Source organism: Macaca thibetana, chromosome X (assembly GCF_024542745.1).
Source record: "Macaca thibetana thibetana isolate TM-01 chromosome X, ASM2454274v1, whole genome shotgun sequence".
Lineage (NCBI taxonomy): Eukaryota > Metazoa > Chordata > Mammalia > Primates > Cercopithecidae > Macaca > Macaca thibetana.
The window spans coordinates 72318305-72336929 of NC_065598.1; the positions used below are offsets into that span (position 1 = coordinate 72318305).

Sequence of the window (18625 nt, forward strand, 5' to 3'; positions counted from 1 at the left end):
ATTCTGAAATCTGGGAGTCATAGTAGAATCCTAATTCTCCTTTATGCTCTACATGAAATTAGTCAAAAAGTTCTATTGATTATAAGCCCCATTAATTCTCAAAATTCATCTCAACTGTCACTGCTTTAGTTTAGATTTTCATCACCCACTGCCTTCAAGCTGGTGTCTCTGTCTCCAATTTCGTCTTCCTCAAATTAATCTTCCATGTTGTGTTACAGAGATCAGAAAAGTTAAGTCTGACCATGAAGCTGGCCTACTTAAAAATCTTCAGTAGCTTAGTGTTGCTCTAAGGGTAAACTCTCTACTCCCTAACATTCAGCATACCAAAAGCCCTGTGCTCCCTCGATGACTCCACTCTGGATTCAGCTATACTGTTTTTGTAATTCCCAGCAAGGTGCCATTAATGGCTTTGTTTGTGCTCTTCCTTCTGCCTGGACTGTCTTTCCCTGTCTGCTTGGCTAAGCTCCCTTCATAATTTGGCTTAGGTATCCCCCATTCATGCTCCCACAACATCCGATGCTATGCTGTGAGCACTACTGTGTCCGGTCCCTCACTATATCTAGTTCTTCCAAGGCAGGTACTAAATTCTTCATCCCTGCACTCCGCCCCCTAGCACCATGCCTTTTCGTGAATCACTCCCTGGTTGTGGGTACTGGGGTGTATGTGTATGCGCATGTGCGTATATGCGCACTTGAATGGAGAGTGAATTTGAATTTTGGCTGGGCACACGGCACAGTGAAGACACGAAAGGGGCACTATTTTAACTCAACCTTTTCCCGTGATCACCACCAAAATTACTGATCAGTCAATCACCTCAGATCTCTCAAGCAGTCCAGCCTACGCACCAGTACTCCACCTCTGCGCCTGCGCGGGGAGGGTAAGGCGGGGCCAGCAACTTCCTCGCGGGGAGGGAGAGTGCACAGTGGAGCCGCCAGTTGAGAACGACTCTGATCCGGCTCAGCTTTCCAATCAGCTGCGGAAGCAGCCACGCTTTCTGGTTTGCAACATGGCGGCCACCAGTGGAACTGATGAACAGGTGAGACGCTGCTCTGGGGTCGGGTGAGTGGGGAGGTCGAGCCAGGTGGAGCCTTTTTTTGTTCTTTTTTGAGACAGGGTGTCACTCAGTCGCCCAGGCTGGAGCGCAGTGGTGGGATCAAGGCTCACTGCAGCCTCGACCTCCGGGATTCAGGTCTTCCGCCCACCTCAGCCTCCCGAGGAGCTGGGACTACGGGCCCGTGCCACCACGCCCAGCTAATTTTTTTTTGTATTTTTTGTAGAGACGGGGTTTCGCCATGTCACCCAGGCTGGTCTTAAACTCCTGGGCTCAGGCGATCCGCCCGCCTCCAGCCTCCCAAAGTGCTGGGATTACAGACACGAGCCACCGTGCCCGGCCTTGGGTGGAGCCTTGAACTCTTTTTCCCCCTTTCTAGGTTTCCGGGGAGTTGGTGTCTGTGGCACATGCGCTTTCTCTCCCAGCAGAGTCGTATGGCAACGACGTGAGTATGACTCACCCACACCTCCCACCCACTCAGCTAGCCTGGGATCTCTGCAGGACCTGCCGCTAAGTTACAACTTCATGTCCTGATAATCTACCGCAGACCCTCTCCGCTTACACCAGAAACAGCACCTGCGTTCAATTCGTTTTAATCTTAGTACGCAAACGCAGGACTAACGCCTGTGAAAGTGGTTCCCCAAGTTGGCCACGCTTTAGAATTACTGGGGAGCTTTTAAACATCCCGCTGCCTAGATTGCTGTTCATACCATCTAAATCAGAATGTCTGGGGAATGAGAGCCAAGAATCAGTATTTTTAAAGGGTCTCTGAGGGATTCCATTGTGCAGCAAAGTTGGACTGGCTTATGTGTGTCTGGTTTAGAAAATTACTGAGAAAGTCTATGACGTATTTTCCAAAACAAGACAAGGGGATGTGAGAATAGTAAAAACACCCAAATAAGAATGTGATACATATAATGAGTGGGTCAGGCCATAAGATCCAAATAATTTAGCTGAAGGAGAAATCCCTAAGGGGTCAAGGAAGTAGAAGACTTGACTGAAGAAATGGAGCTTTAACTGTATCCTCCAAGTGTAGGTGGACAAAGGACATGGACTGGCAGGTAGGAAAAGTGCATGGTCTAAGGCATGGAGATAACAAATGTAAATGGCTTTTTCTGGAGTCAGTGAAATAGCTCGGTCTCGTTGGAATGGGAGATTCCAGTGGAACAGGTGGGTGCTTGGTAAGACTTACTGTAACCTTGATCTGTTTCATGTGCTAATTCATTTCTAGGTGTTACAGTATGGGGAATTGGCTGGCAAACAAAAATGATTACGACATGCTTCAATCTTAAAAATGAAAAGTAATTTTCATCTTGATTCTTTGTTCACCCAACAACTCAGTGGAATTGATGGGTGTATTATTTCAGTTTTACAATGATTTAGCTCAATCCCGAGAAGGTGATTTGTCTACTGCTTTATTTAGTCTCCCAGCTTTCACTAGCAGCTGGGAAGAGATAGGCAGTGGCTCACTGTGTTCATCACACTGTGTAGGTAGCTTCTTTTGGTTGTCATACGGACAAAAGAATTATTGTCCAAATTTATTACTCCAGTTTTTATCATTTGACAGTAACATCAAGTTTGGTAGCCCTCTTGAGCATTAACTAGACATCCACATACTTCCTTAATTTGTTATTCAGTAGTAGGATGGGGAGATTTATGACCTGGCATTCTTCACTCCTTTGCAGCCTGATATTGAGATGGCTTGGGCCATGAGAGCAATGCAACATGCTGAAGTCTATTACAAGGTGAGTTGTCTGTCTTCATCATTAAGCAGAATTAAACATGTAATTATAACATATGATGCTCTGCTTATCACTATTCTCAGCAAGTTAAACAGTTGTGTTTTGGAGATAGTTTTTATTAATGTAAGTTCTTACCCACAGACAACAGAGGAGTGAAGGCAAATTTGTTTCTACAATGAGTTCTGCTGCTTTACCCAGTGTTGTAATGCTAACTGACAAGAGGGCGTCTGGCCCATACATAGTAGGCACTTAATAAATGTTTGTTGAATGAACGAGCAATCCATGGAGGGCAATAGCCAGGCAGTACTATGGTTAAATAAGCCAACTGCCAAATTGGTGGAAGGGATTGTAATAATATGTTATGGCCTTAAACTGTCATGATTTCATCCAGGATGTAGGCTGTCGACACTTCTTGAAGAGATCTTCTGCCCTGAGAACCATAAAGGTTTTCTGGCGGGAATGGGGAAGATAGAAGTATAGTAAATTACAAACTAGCATCTGTATGTTTTCTTACTGTTTGGCAGCTGATTTCATCAGTTGACCCACAGTTCCTGAAACTCACCAAAGTAGATGACCAAATTTACTCTGAGTTCCGGAAAAATTTTGAGACCCTTAGGATAGATGTATTGGACCCAGAAGAACTCAAGTCAGAATCAGCCAAAGAGGTAAAAATTCTCTTTCTTAAATATTACTTAGCATTTAACCAACAATTTTTGATTGTGAATATGGTTTTTTACATTTAAGCTCTTTTTTTGTTTAAGAAAAATATGTGAAGAACCAGAACTACTTTTCTAGTTTTAATCAACTAAGTTAGGAAATGAATGTTTTTCCAGTTTATGGACTTTTCATGTTGTTGAGTCTATTTTTTTCTCCTTTTTGTCTTGGATATTTTAAATCTCCACCCATCAGCCCTTTCAGAGGAGGATGGATCAGTTTATTTAAGTCGTATAGCCAGAAGACTTGGATGGGGAGTGGCAAATAGGGTATAGGAAGGTGTTTGATTCTCTGGATTTAAGTTCATGTGATTACAGGCCATGGATAACTGGAAAACTTTTGTTTTTCATTGCTTATGTGATTATCCTATACTTTGATAGGATACTAACACTTTTACAGTTAGGAAAAAAAATTTTTCCTTGAGAGTAAACCCTTGGCTAATGAAGAATCTAAAGTTTGTTTTTTTTTTTTTTTTTTTTTTTTGATATAGGGTCTCACTCTGTTGCCCAGGCCATCTCAGCTCACTACAACCTCCACCTCTCAGGCTCAAGCAGTCCTCCTGCTTCAGCTTCCCTAGTAGGTGGGACTGCAGGTATATGCTACCATGCCCAGCTAATATTTTGTATTTTTTGGTAGAGGCGGGGTTTCACCTTGTTGACCAGGCTGGTCTTAAACTCCTGAGCTCAAGCGATCTGCCTGCCTCGGCCTTTCAAAGTGCTGGGATTATAGGCGCGAGCCACCGCACCCAGCCAAGAATCTACACTTTTAACTTCTAGCAGGCAGTTAGTGATCTTTGTCTTTGGAAAATTGTCACTACTGAATGGACTTCTTTATTAAAATCATTTGTGTTTTAGTGGGGATAGATGACCATTTTGGGCTGAACTGACCAATAACTTCAAAACAAAACAATTTACTTAAGAAATCATATTTTAATTCTGCAGCAAAGGATTTATGTATTTTTCAAGTAAAATATTGTTCATCTTGGGAAATACCAGTCTAAAGACACAGTAGGTAGCACAAAAACGCATTGCTAGTTTCACTGTGAAACCAACAATCACCTCATTCCTAGTCTCACTGTGATTATTTTCCTTACTGGGGAAATGGAAGTCCCTCTCCTGGCCTTAGTACATCAACCTCTTGCATTTGTCAGCTAAAGCATTGTATTTGCCTTTATAGAAGTGGAGGCCATTCTGCTTGAAGTTTAATGGGATTGTTGAAGACTTCAACTATGGTACTTTGCTGCGACTAGATTGTTCTCAGGGCTATACTGAGGAAAACACCATCTTTGGTGAGTTTCTTCCCTCTGGAATTGTTTCTCTATAAGGAGACTGAACAGTCTGGTTTTACTGATGAATCAGTGACACGTATAGTTAGGTCACCTTATCTTGTTTCATCTTTAAAGATCTTGTTGCTATTTTTTACGTAACTTGAAGATAGTTAAGTATTTTCAATCTCATTAATATGAGATTGGAATTAAAGGTCTCTGAAGTTTATGACTATACTCGAATGGTTTGCATGTTATTTCAATTTTGTCAGATTTCCAGCATATTTAGGGAGCAGGCCAGGCACAGTGTCTCATGCCTTGTAATCCCAGCACTTTGGGAGGCTGACATGGGCGGATCACTTGAGCTGAGGATTTTGAGACCAGCCTGGGCAACATAGGGAGATCCCATCTCTACAAAAACATTTAAAAAATTAGCCAGGTGTAGTTGTAGTGGTGAGTGTTTGTAGTTCCAGCTATTCAGGAGACTGAGGCAGGAGGATTGCTTGAACCAGGGAAATTGAGGCTGCAGTAAGCTGTGATTGTGCCACTGCAGTCCAGCCCTGGTCATCAGAGTGAGACCCTGTCTCAAAAAAAAGAGATTTAGGGAATAAACTGAGAGTAGGATGATAATCAATTCTGTTCATTTTTCAGCCCCCAGGATACAATTCTTTGCCATTGAAATTGCTCGGAACCGGGAAGGCTATAACAAAGCTGTTTATATCAGTGTTCAGGACAAAGAAGGAGAGAAAGGAGTCAACAATGGAGGAGAAAAAGGAGCTGACAATGGAGAAGAAGAGAACACCAAGAATAGAGGAGAGAAAGGAGCTGATAGTGGAGAAGAAAAAAAGGAAGGAATCAACAGAGAAGACAAAACTGACAAAGGAGGAAAAAAAGAGAAAGAAGCTGACAAAGAAATCAACAAAAGTGGTGAAAAAGCTATGTAAGGTATACAGGGAACAGCACTCTAGAAGCTTTGACTTAATTGAGTCTACAAGTGCCACGGTGCTACTTGCATAGACCCCTTTGGTAAAATGTAAATTCATGTACAATTGAAGGATACTCAGGAGGACATCTTTCTAGTCTAACAGTCAGGAACTGCTCTGGTCATTCCCTTGTATGAACTGTTCTAAAGACTATTAGTGGGGTGTTAATTGATTTTTCCTGGTATACTGTTGCTTGGATGACACCACTGGTCAAGTAAGAAATTTGTAAATAAATTTCTTTTGGTTCTTATTATCTATATCTGTGACTGATTTTAAAAAGGTATTTGACACTTGAAATTTTTTTCAAATATATAATCTCATCACCATGTCTTATATATAATAATTTACTCCTGTTTCTTACTGCATCTCACTGTTTCCTGTAGTAAAGTTCTCTAAACTTGTTAAGTTATACCCGGTGTTGGGATTAGAAGTCCTTATGTAAGAATTGACTCTTAATCTCTGAGTGACTATAACTCCCTGATTTCTTTGCTATATATGACTAAAGATTTGATAAATATCTGCAACCTGAACCTGTCAGACTAGTGAATGCAGCCCAGTTCATATTAGAAGAATTAGAAGAGCAAGAGACTGGACATGCTTCAGTATTTGCTTTTCTTTTGGTAGCCAGAATGTTGCCTGAAAGCTAGCAAAAAAAAAAAAAAAAAAAAAAAAAAGAGGAAAACCAGAGTGGCTACGCTTTTTTTTTTTTTTTTTTTTTTTTTTTGAGACAGAGTCTCACTCTGACTTCCAGGCTGGAGTGCAGTGGCGCGATCTCAGCTCACTACAACGTTGGCCTCCTGGGTTCAAGTGATTCTCCTGCCTTAGCCTCCCAAGTAGCTGGGACTACAGGCGCGTGCCACCACACCCAGCTAATTTTTTGTATGTTTAGTAGAGACGGGTATTCTGTGAAGAAAGTGGATGGTAGCTTGATGGGGATAGCATTAAATCAAGAAATTACTTTGAGCAGTATGGCCATTTTCACTATATTGATTTTTTTCTCTCCATGAGCATGGAATGTTTTTCCATCTGTTTGTGTCCTCTCTTATTTTCTAGAGCAGTGGTTTGTTGTTCTCCTTGAAGAGGTCCTTCACATCCCTTGTAAGTTGGATTCCTAGGTATTTTATTCTCTTTGTAGCAATTGTGAATGGTAGTTCACTCATGATTTGTCTGTTTGTCTATTTTTGGTTTATTGGTGATTTTTGCACATAGATTTTGTATCCTGAGACTTTGCTGAAGTTGCTTATCAGCTTAAGGAGATTTTGGGCTGAGATGTTGGGGTTTTCTAAATATACAATCATGTCATCTGCAGACAGAGACAATTTGACTTCCTGTCTTCCTATTTGAAAATGCTTTATTTCTTTCTCTTGGCTGATTGCCCTGACCAGAGCTTCCAATACTACGTTGAATAGGAGTGGTGAGAGAGGGCATTCTGGTCTTGCGCCGATTTCCAAAGGGGATGCCTCCAGCTTTCATCCATTCAGTATGATATTGGCTGTTGGATTATCATAAATAGCTCTTATTATTTTGAGATATGTTCCATTTCCATCAATACCTAGTTTATTGAGAGTTTTTAGCATGAAGGAGTGTTGAATTTTATGGAAGGTCATTTCTGGATCTAATGAGATAATCATGTGTTTTTTGTCATTGGTTCTGTTTATGTGATGGATTACGTTTATTGATTTGCATACATTGAACCAGCCTTGCAACCCCGGGATGAAGCCGACTTGATCGTGGTGGATAAGCTTTTTGATGTGCTGCTGTATTCGGTTTGCCAGTATTTTATTGAGGATTTTCCCATCGATGTTCCTCAGGGATATTGGCCTAAAATTGTCTTTTTTTTGTTGTGTCTCTGCCAGGCTTTGGTATCAGGATGATGTTGGCCTCATAAATTGAGTTAGGGAGGAGTCCCTCTTTTTCTGTTGTTTGGAATAGTTTCAGAAGGAACGGTACCAGTTCTTCTTGGTACCTCTGGTAGAATCTGGCTGTGAATCTGTCTGGTCCTGGACTTTTTTTGGTTTCTAGGCCATTGATTACTGCCTCAATTTCAGACCTTGCTATTGGTCTATTCAGGGATTCGACTTCTTCCTGGTTTAGACTTGGGAGGGTGTATGTGTCCAGGAATTTATCCATTTCTTCTAGGTTTTCTAGTTTATTTGCATAGAGGTCTTTTTAGTATTCGCTGATGGTAGTTTGTATTCCTGTGGGATCAGTGGTGATATCCCCTTTATCATTTTTTATTGCGTCTATTTGATTCTCTCTCTTTTCTTCTTTATTAGTATGGCTAGCAGTCTATTTTGTTGATCTTTTCAAAAAACCAGCTCCTGGATTCATTGATTGTTTGAAGGGTTTTTTGTTTCTCTGTCACCTTCAGTTCTGCTCTGATCTTAGTTATTTCTTGTCTTTAGTTATCTTTTGAATTTGGTTTATCTTCTCTAGTTCTTTTAATTGTGATGTTAGGATGTCGAGTTTAGATCTATCTATCCTGCTTTCTCTTGTGGGCATTTAGTGCTATAAATTTCCCTCTAAATACTGTTTTGGCTGTGTCCTAGAGATTCTGGTATAGTTGTGTCTTTTTTCCCATTGGTTTCAAAGAACATCTTTATTTCTGCCTTCTTTTTGTTATTTTCCCAGTAGGCATTCAAGAGCAAGTTGTTCAGTTTCCATGTAGTTGTGTGGTTTTGAGCGAGTTTCTTAATCCTACCTTCCAATTTGATTGCACCGTGGTCTGAGAGACTGTTTGTTATGATTTTCATTCTTTTGCATTTGCTGAGGAGCTTTTACTTCCAATTATGTGGTCAATTTTAGCATAAGTGTGATGTGGTTCTGAGAAGAATATATTTTCTGTTGATTTGGGGTGCAGAGTTCTGCAGATGTCTGTTAGGTCTGCTTGTTCCGGAACTGAGTTCAAGCCCTGAATATTCTTGTTAATTTTCTGTCTCATTTATCTTTCTAATATTGACAGTGGGGTGTTAAAGTCTACCAGTATTATTCTGTGGGAGTCTAAGTCTTTGTAGGTCTCTGTGAATTTGCTTTGTGAAACTGAGTGCTCCTTATTGGGTGCATATCTATTTAGGATAGCTAGCTCTTTTTGTTGCATTGATCCCTTTACCATTATGTAATACCCTTCTTTGTGTCTTTTGGTCTTTGTTGGTTTAAAATCCGTTTTATCAGAGACTAGCATTGGAACCCCTGCTTATCTTTGCTTTCCATTTGCTTTGTAAATATTTCTTCATCCCTTTATTTTGAGCCTATGTGTGTCCTTGCACGTGAGATGGGTCTCCTGAATTACGCACACTGATGGGTCTTGACTCTATCCAATTTGCCAGTCTGTGTCTTTTAATTGGGGCATTTAGCCAGTTTACATTTAAGGTTCATATTTTTAATGTGTGAAATTGATTCTGTCTTTATGATGCTGGCTGGTTATTTTGCCCGTTAGTTGATGCAGTTTCTTCATAGTGTCGATGGCCTTTACAATTTCGTATGTTTTTGCAGTGAGTAGTACCGGTTGATCCTTTCCATGTTTAGTGCTTCCTTCAGGAGCTCTTGTAAGGCATGCCTGGTGGTGACAAAATCTCTCAGCACTTGCATGTCTGTAAAGGATTTTTTCTTTTTCACTTATGAAGCTTAGTTTGGCCGGATATGAAATTCTGGGTTGAAAATTCTTTTAAGAATGTTGAGTACTGCCTCTCTTCTGGCTTGTAGCGTTTCTGCAGAGAGATCCAGTGTTAATCTGATGGGTTTCCCTTCGTGGGTAACCTGACCTTTCTCTCTGGCTGCCCTTAACATTTTTTCCTTCATTTCAACCTTGGTGAACCTGACGATTATGTGTCTTGGAGTTGCTCTTCTCGAGGAGTATCTTAGTGGTGTTCTCTGTATTTCCTGAATTTGATTGTTGGCCTCTCTTGCTCGTTTGGGAAAGTTCTCCTGGATAATATCCTGAAAAGTGTTTTCCAACTTGGTGCCATTTTTCCCATCACTTTCAGGTACACCAATCAATCATAGGTTTGGTCTTTTCACATAATCCCATATATCTTGGAGTCTTTGTTTACTTCTTTTCATTCTTTTTTCTCTCATCTTGTCTTCACACTTTAAATTGATCTTCAATCTCTGATAGCCTTTCTTTTGCTTGATCTATTTGACTATTGATCCTTGTGTATGCTTCACGAAGTTCTCGTGCTGTGTTTTTTAGCTCCATCAGGTCATTTATGTTCTTCCCTAAACTGGTTATTCTAGTTAGCAATTCCTCTAAACTTTTTTTCAAGATTCTTAGCTTCCTTGCATTGGGTTAGAACATGCTTCTTTAGCTCAGAGGAGTTTATTATTACCCACCCTCTAAAGCCTACTTCTTTCAGTTTGTCAAACTCATTCTCCATCTAGTTTTGTTCCCTTGCTGGGGAGGAGTTGTGATCCTTTGAAGGAGAAGAGGCATTCTGGTTTTTGGAATTTTCAGCCTTTTGTGCTGGTTTTTTCTCCTCTTTGTACATTTATCTATCTTTGCTGTTTGATGTTGGTGAGCTTTGGATGAGGTTTCTGTCTAGACGTCCTTTTTGTTGATGTTGATGCTATTCCTTTCTGTTTTTTAGTTTTCTTCTAACAGTCAGCCCTCTCTCCTGCAGGTCTGCTGTAGTTTGCTGGAAGTCCACTCCAGACTCTTATCTGCCTGGATATCACCAGCAGAGGCTGCAGAACAGCATAGATTGCTGCCTCTTCCTTCTTCTGGAAGCTTCATCCCAGAGGGCACCCACCAGATGCCAGCCGGGGCGCTCCTGTATGAAGTGTCCATCAACCCCTGCTGGGAAGTGTCTCCCAGTCAGGACGCAAAGGGATCAGGGACCCACTTGAGGAGGTAGTCTGTTTCTTAGCAGAGCCTGAGTGCTGTGCTGGGAGATCCACTGCTCTCCGGAACTGTCAGGCAGGAACTTTTAAGTCTGCTGAAGCTGCACCCACAGTTGTTCCTTCCCTCAGGTGCTCTGTCCCAAGGAGATGGGAGTTTTATCTATAAGCGCCTTACTGGGGCTGCTGTCTTTCTTTCAGAGATGCCCTGCCCCGAGAGGAGGAATCTAGAGAGGCAGTCTGGTTACAGTGACTTTGCTCAACTTCAATGGGCCCCACCCAGTTCAAATTTACCGGAGGCTTTGTTTACCCTGTGAAGGGAAAACCACCTATTGAAGCCTCAGTAATGGCAGATGTCCTTCCCCCCACCAAGCTTGAGAGTCCCAAGTCGACTTCAGACTGCTGTGCTGGTGGTGAGAAATCAAGCCAGTGGATCTTAGCTTTCTAGGCTCTGTGGGGGTGGGATCTGCTGAGCTAGACCACTTGGCTGCCTGGCTTCAGTCCCCTTTCCAGGGGAGTGAACGGTTTTATCTCACTGGTGTTCCAGGCGCCACTGGTGTTTGAAAAAATACTCCTACGGCAGCTGCTTGTGTGCCCAAAAAGTATTCCAGTTTTGTGCTTGAAACCCAGGTCCCTGGTAGTGTAGGCACTGGAGGGACTCTCCTGGTCTCCAGGTTGCGAAGACCATGTGAAAAGCATAGTATCTTGGCCTGAGTGTACCATTCCTCAGGGCACAGTCCCTCATGGCTTCCCTTGGCTAGGGGAGGGAGTTCCCCACCCCTTTCCCTTCCCAGGTGAGGCAATGCCCCGCCCTGCTTCGGTTTGCCCTCCACGGGCTGCACCCAATGTCTAACCAGTCCCAATGAGTTGAGCTGGGTACCTCAGTTGGAAATGCAGAAATCAGCTGCCTTCTGTGTTGATCTCGCTTAGAGCTACGGACCGGAGCTGTTCTTATTCGGCCATCTTGCCAGCCACCATCTAATGGCTTTTAAGAGTACATGCTTCAGTTATCTCCATATGTATATAAAAGTTTATTCATTACCTCATAGACACACTGAGCTTGATTGTTGAAACTGGTTAGAAGAAACCACAATATTTATAGTACATACAGTAAATACAAGGCTAACCACAGCATCATGATGCAAGAAAGGATTTACCAAGCAGAGAAGGGAAAAATGAGGCCTTTTTATTCCAGTGAACACAGGGAAAAAATAAAAATGAAAACTAATTGACAAGTTATGCCCTAGGCAAGAGCTGAACTGTAGATGCATATATCTAGCAGCAACAATTGTGCACAAAGCAAATAGGTTTCTCCATTAATTGTCTTTGGCAAATTCTTAAAAATATTTAAAACATTTGTTAGAGTCTTCATTTTATGAAAATGTCTTTTTTAAAAGGGGTAGGACAATGTTAAATACTTCATACTAGACAGACTTTGTTATTAAGAACTTTTACTGTATTAACTTTTTCTAGTTCATATGTTACTAAATATTCACAAAAGTGCATACATATACATTGCTTGAGGCTGAGGAAGAATAAAGATTATTGGTCACATACAGCTGTGCCCCTGATGGCCTTTTCCAGGTAGCTCACCAGTAAGAAAATGTGCCTATTGACTTCTCTCTGATTGGTTTTAGAGAATAAGAAACATGCAGTTGAAAGTCAGAGTGCTTTAAAGCAAGAGGCATCTGTCCAAAGACTGGGTGATGAAATCTGGGGAAAGGGAGGGAAATACACAGAATACTGCAGCTGCACTGTAAGGGGCCAGGAATTCAAGGCAGTATCCAAAGTTAGAGGTGAAGGAGTGGGCAGAATGGTGCTCTGGTGTGGTAGGCAATTGTTAAGATGGACTTAAGGTAACCACCGCTTGGCATACATGTTCTTTATAATTCCCATCTGTTTCAGTGTGGGCATGACTTGTGAATATGAAGAAATTTTATTCCTGTGATTAAGTTACTGATCATTTTATTTTGAGTTAATCAAAGAGGAGATTATCCTGAGTGGATCTTGCCTAATCAGGTGAGCTCTTAGACAAGTGGCCACAGCAGATGTTCTCATGTTGGCCTTGAAGAAGCAAACAGCCATGTTGTGAGAGGAGGGTACTTTGTGGTAAGGACGTGAGAGTGGCTCTCTAGGACCTGAGATTGTTCCCTGTCTGACAACAAGAAAACAGGATTTCACTCTTAAGTTGCAAGTAATTGAATTCTGCCAACAACCAGTGAGCTTGTAGAAGACCTCAAGCCTCAGATGAAATTGATACCATGACTTCAGCCCTGTGAAATCCTGAACAGAGGACTCAGTTAAACTGTACCTGGACTCCTGACCCATAGGACTGTGAGATAATAAATGGGTGCTGTCTTAAGCCACTAATTACATGGCAATTTTTTTACAGAGCAATAGAAAACGACCACAGACTTTGGTACTTGGAGTGGAGTGTTGCTGTAACAAATGCCTAAAATGTGAAAGGGAGCTTTGAAATCAGGTACTGAATCGAGGCTGGAAGAATTTTGAGGAGCATGATAGAGAAAGCCCCAATTGTCTTAAACAGACTTTCAGTAGAAATAAGGACTTTAAGGATGCTGCTGATGAGGGCTCAGAAAGAAGTAAGGAACAGATTATTGGAAAGTAGAGGAAGGGGGATTGTAGCATTGTAGTTAGAGAGCAGGAAATTCGAGATTTGAGCCCTTGTTCTGAATTATTTGAAAGATGTTATTTGGGCTTACCATAAGTGTGCAAACAACTATTTATTCAGAATGTGGTAGCATTCCAATAAGACATCTTTTGGAGGCAGGGAAAAGGCAAAGACTAACTTTTACACTTGCAGAAGGGAAAACTGCAGCCATATTTAAGTTTTAAGTCACAGAATTTGTGACAATTTGTTACATCAATAATAGGAAATTAATAAAGACATGCTGAGCACTACCCCAAAAGTAGAGACATTGACTGAACTGTCGTTGTTTATTTTGAAACTATAAACACAGGGATATGTTGTACCAGAGGACTGAAGGCATAACCCGCATACAAAGTGAGCTTGAATGATTGTAAACCATTTTTAACTTACTCTCCACAGGAACTCCCATAGCTGAGTTTGTGTGTGTCGGGTGGTATTGATATAACTGGAAGTTCTCTAAATTTACCTTTATGGACAATAGGATTCTTATTAAAGAGAATGTGCTAATTTGAAGCTTATATATACATATTAATAAAACTCAACAGTAACTTCATCAATTGTATAGAACTTGGACCAGGAAAATATTTTTCTGGGGAAAAATATTTTATCATTAACATTGTTTAAAATTGCCAGAGCATGATGAAAATTTAAGCAGACAAGGTTTTTGTTGGTTTTTCTGTTTTTAAATTTTCTACAGAGAATACACCTTTTTTATAGCCTGCACTCAGTGTGGACAATTCTCATTACCCAACTTTGCTACATCATTATTGTTTTCACAAATTCGTCATTCAGATAAATAGCATCATAACTGATTGTTCAAAAATAAAGACATGTATGTATGTTATGTAAATGGTCATTTTGCCTTGCCTAAATGTTTCTATCTCTAGAATTGTGAAAATATTACAACTGTCAATATGTTGTTGGTTTCCTGAATTACACTGCTGCCACTTGACTATATAACTGGCTAGTTTTTGAAATGTTTTAAATTTTGGATTCAGGGGACACGTGCAGGTTTGTTACCTGGGTATATTGCATGATGCTCAAGTTTGGAGTATAGATAGTCCCATCACCTGAATAGTGAACATAGTACCCAATAGGTAGTTTCTCAGCACATAACCTCCTCTTTTACTCTCCCCCTCTAGTAGTCCCCAGTGTCTGTTGTTCTCATCTTTATGTTTAGCTCCTGCTTACAAGTGAGACCACGTTGATGCAAAGGACATGATTTCATTCTTTTTTATGGCTGTGTAGTATTTCATGGTGTATATGTGCCACATTTTCCTTATCCCCACCACCATTGATGGGCATATAGGTTGATTTTACATCTTTGCTATTGTGAATAGTGCTGCTATGCACATATGAATGCATGTGGCTCTTTGATAGAATAATTTTTTTTTGAGACAAGAGTCTTACTCTGTTGCCCAGGCTGGAGTGCAGTGGCATGATCTTGGATCACTGCCATCTTCACCTCACAGGTTCAAGTGATTCTCATGCTTCAACCTCCTGAGTAGTTGAGATTACAGGCATGCACCACCACGCCCGGCTAATTTTTGTATTTTCAGTAGAGATTGGGTTTCACCATGTTGGCCAGGCTGGTCTCAAACTCCTGGCCTCAAGTGATCCACCCACCTTGGCCTCCCAAAGTGCTGGGATTACAGGTGTGAGCCACCAAACCTGGCCTAGAACAATTTATTTTCCTTTGGTACATACCCATTAATGGAATTGCTGTGTTGAATGGTAATTCTAAATTCTCTGAGAAGCCTCTAAGCTGCTTTCCACAATGACTGAACTAATTTACGTTCCCACCAGCAGTGTATACATATTCCCTTTTATCCACAGTCTTACCAACATCTGTTATTTTTTTACTTCTTCACAGCCATTCTGACTGGTGCGAGGTGGTATCTCATTGTGATTTTCATTTTTCTGATGATTAATGATGAGCTTTTAAAAATATATTTGTTGGCTACTTGTATGTCTTTTTCTGAGAAGTGTCCGTTTGTGCCTTTGCCCACTTTTTCATGAAGTTACTGGTTTCTCGCTTGTTCAATTGTTTAATTTCCTTATAGATTCTGGATATTACACCTTTGTCAGATGCAGCTTGTGAATATTTTCTTCCATCTTGTAGGTTGCCTGTTTACTTTGTTAATAGTTTCTTTTGGTGTGCAGAAACTCTTTAATTAGGTCCCAATTGTTAATTTTTGTTTTTGTTGCAATTGCTTTTGAGAACTTAGTCATAAATTCTTTACCAAAGCTGATATCTAGAAGGGAATTTCCTAGATTTTCTTTTAGGATCTTTATAGTAAGAGGTCTTAAATTTAAATGTTTTATCCAACACGGTTAATTTTTGTGTATGGTAAAAGGAAGGGGTTGTTTCATTCTTCTGCATAAGGCTAGCCAGCTATTCCAGCACCATTTATTGACTAGAAACTTCTTTCCCCATTTCTTGTTTTTATCAACTTATTGAAGATCAGTTAGTTGTAGGTGTGCAGCTTTATTTCTGGGTTCTCTTATTCTGTTTCATTGGTCTATGTGTCTGTTTTTGTACCATTACCATGCTATTTTGGTTACTGTTGCCTTGTAGTATGGTTAGAAGTTGTGTCATGTGATGCCTACAGCTTTTTTATTTTTGCTTAGGATTGCTTTCACTATTCAGGCTCTTTTTTGGCTTCATTTGGAATTTTTTTCTATTTTTGTGAAAAATGATGTTGCTGTTTTGATAGTGTTGAATCTGTGGATTGCTTTGTGTAGTATAGCCATTTAAACAACATTGATTCTTCTAATCCATGAGCATGTAATGTTTTCTTCTTTGTGTCATCTATTCTTTCTTTCAGCAGTGTTTTGTAGTCTCCTCCTTGTAGAGATCTTTTCCTTCCTTAGATAGGTGTATTCCTAGGAATTTTATATTTTGTGGCTTTTGCAAATGGGATTGCATTATTGATTTGGCTCTCAGCTTGAATGTTATTGGTATATAGAAATGCTACTGGTTTTTGTACATTGATTTTGTATCCTGAAACTTTACTGAAGTAATTTATCAGTTCTGGGAGGTTTTGGGCAGAGTCTTTATTGTTTTCTAGGTATAAAATCGTATCATCGGTGAAGAGAAGTAATTTTACTTTTTCTTTTCCTATTTGGATACCTTCTTTTTATTTCTCTTGTCTAATTGCCTGTGGAGGATTTTACATGGGAGATTTTTATTGGCCAGTCCTAGAACTGATCTGTATCTTCTACTCACATTCTTTCAAATATAACTCAGTCCCCTGCAAGAAGACTGCAGAGGAGAGGGGGAAATTTATTCTAGGCACGTGCCCAGGAAAATGAGGAGAAAAATGTTTTGATGATTACCTACCCAGTCACTGTTACAGTAGGTAGTTATTCTTATCTCCCATGCATATGATTGATTTCAGCTAATTCATTGATCAAATTCTAGAAACAGGTTCCCATTGTTACTCTGTTACCCAATGAATTTCTAATTGCACACTTCTTTTTTTAAGCCAGCTTTACTGAGGTATAATTGTGAAATGAAATTGTATATATTTAAGTTGTAAAACATGATGTTTTGATACGTATATACAATATGTTATGAATGGATTACCACAATCAAGCTAATTAACATACCTATCACCTCCCATTATTACCACTTATTTTTTTCTGGTGAGAATATTAAAGATCAACTCTCTTAAGTTTCAAGTATACAATACTTTATTAACTATAGTCACCATTTTGTACATCAGGAGTCCAGAACTCATTCATCTTACAATTGAAGGTCCGTACCCTTTGAAAACTATCTCTTCATTTCCTTCACTCCAGCCACTGGCCATCACCCTTCTACTCTCTGCTTCTATAAGTTGAACTGTTTCAGAGTTTACATATAAGTGAGATCATGCTGTAATTGTCTATCTCTACCTGGCTTATTTCACTTTGCATAATGCCCTCCAGGTTTATATGTGTTGTAACAAATAACAGAATTTTCTTCATTTTTAAGGCTGAATATTATTTTATCATATATATATGGTGTGTGTGTATATATATATATGGTGTGTGTACATATATACACCATATTTTCTTTATTCATTTACCCATCAATAAATATGTAATTTGTTTTCTAGGCTATTGTGAATAATGCTCCAGTGAGCACTGGAGGTGCAGTATCTCTTTGAGAAGTGATTTTATTTTCTTTGTATATATACTCAGAAAGTGAGACTGCCTTATAATATGGTTGTTTTATTTTTAAGATTTTGGGAAACCTCCATACTATATTTCATAATGACTTTACCAATTTATAATACATTCTCAACAACAGCATACAAGGGGTTCCTTTTCTTCTCGTCCTCACCAACACTTATCTTTTGACTTGTTAATAATAGCCATTCTAACAGGTGTGCAGTGATATTTAATTGTGGTTTTCATTTGCATTTGGTGATTAGTGATGTTGGACATTTTTTCATATACCTGTTGGCCATTTGCATTTCTTTGAAAAAATTTCTATTCAGGTTCTTTGACAATTTTTTTTCTTTTTTTTCTTTTTTTTTTTTTTGCTATTGAGTTGTATGAATTTCTTATATTTTTGGATATTAACCTCTAATCAGATATATGACTTGCAAATATTTTTTCTCATTACCTAAGCTTCCATTGATTTCATTTTTTTCTTTGCTATGGAGAAACATTAGACTGATGAAGTACCTCTTGTGTATTTTTCCTTTTGTTCCCTGTGCTTTTGGTGTCATTAAAAAAAATTATTGCCAAGACAAATGTCATAAAGCTTTGGCCTTATTTTCTTTTGGTAATTTTATGCTTTCAAATCTTACATTTGAATCTTTGATCTATTTTGAGTTGATTTTTGTATATGAGGTGAATAAGGATCTAATGTCATTCGTCAGCATGTGGATATCCACTTTTGCCAACAGTATTTATTGAAGAGACTGTCATATCCACCTTGTGTTTTCTTGGCTGTTTTTTAGATCAAATTACCATAAACTATTGGGTTTATTTCTGATCTTTCTCTTTTCTTCCATTGATCTATGTATCTGTTTTTATATCAGTACCATGCTGTTTTGATTTCTGTTGCTTTGTAATATAATTAGAAACAGTTTTTAAATTTTTGCTCAAGATTGCTTTGGCTATTCAGATCTTTTGTGGTTCCATGTGAATTTTAAAATTTCTTTTGCTATTTCTGTGAAAATTTCATTGGAGTTTTGACAGGGATTATGTTGAATCTGTAGACCACTTTGAGTAATATGGACATTTTAACAATGTTAATTCTTCCAATCCATGGACATGGTGTATCTTTCTATTTGTTTGAGTCTTCTTCAGTTTCTTTCATCAATGTCTTATAGTTTTGGGTGTAGAGATCTTTTACCTCCTTGGTTAAAT

The 18625-nt window shown here is 39.5% G+C and overlaps 2 protein-coding genes across 4 annotated transcripts in view; both read left to right on the plus strand.

The window, feature by feature from the left end:
- Nucleotides 1–18625, plus strand: part of MAGEE1 (MAGE family member E1) — a 493295-nt gene that overhangs the window by 163892 nt on the left and 310778 nt on the right. The window lies entirely within an intron of this gene.
- On the plus strand, nt 776–6007 carry PBDC1 (polysaccharide biosynthesis domain containing 1). 3 transcript variants are annotated; one of them, XM_050776428.1, is made up of 6 exons: nt 776–1036; nt 1431–1496; nt 2737–2796; nt 3318–3458; nt 4684–4795; nt 5423–6007. In XM_050776428.1, the coding sequence occupies exons 1-6, from the start codon at nt 1007–1009 to the stop codon at nt 5713–5715; spliced, it is 702 nt and encodes a 233-aa protein (XP_050632385.1). In that variant the 5' UTR covers nt 776–1006; the 3' UTR covers nt 5716–6007. The 3 variants fall into 3 exon arrangements, with proteins under 3 accessions (XP_050632385.1, XP_050632386.1, XP_050632387.1); XM_050776429.1 differs by lacking the exon at nt 4684–4795 and having other exon boundaries at nt 777–1036; XM_050776430.1 differs by lacking the exon at nt 2737–2796 and having other exon boundaries at nt 803–1036.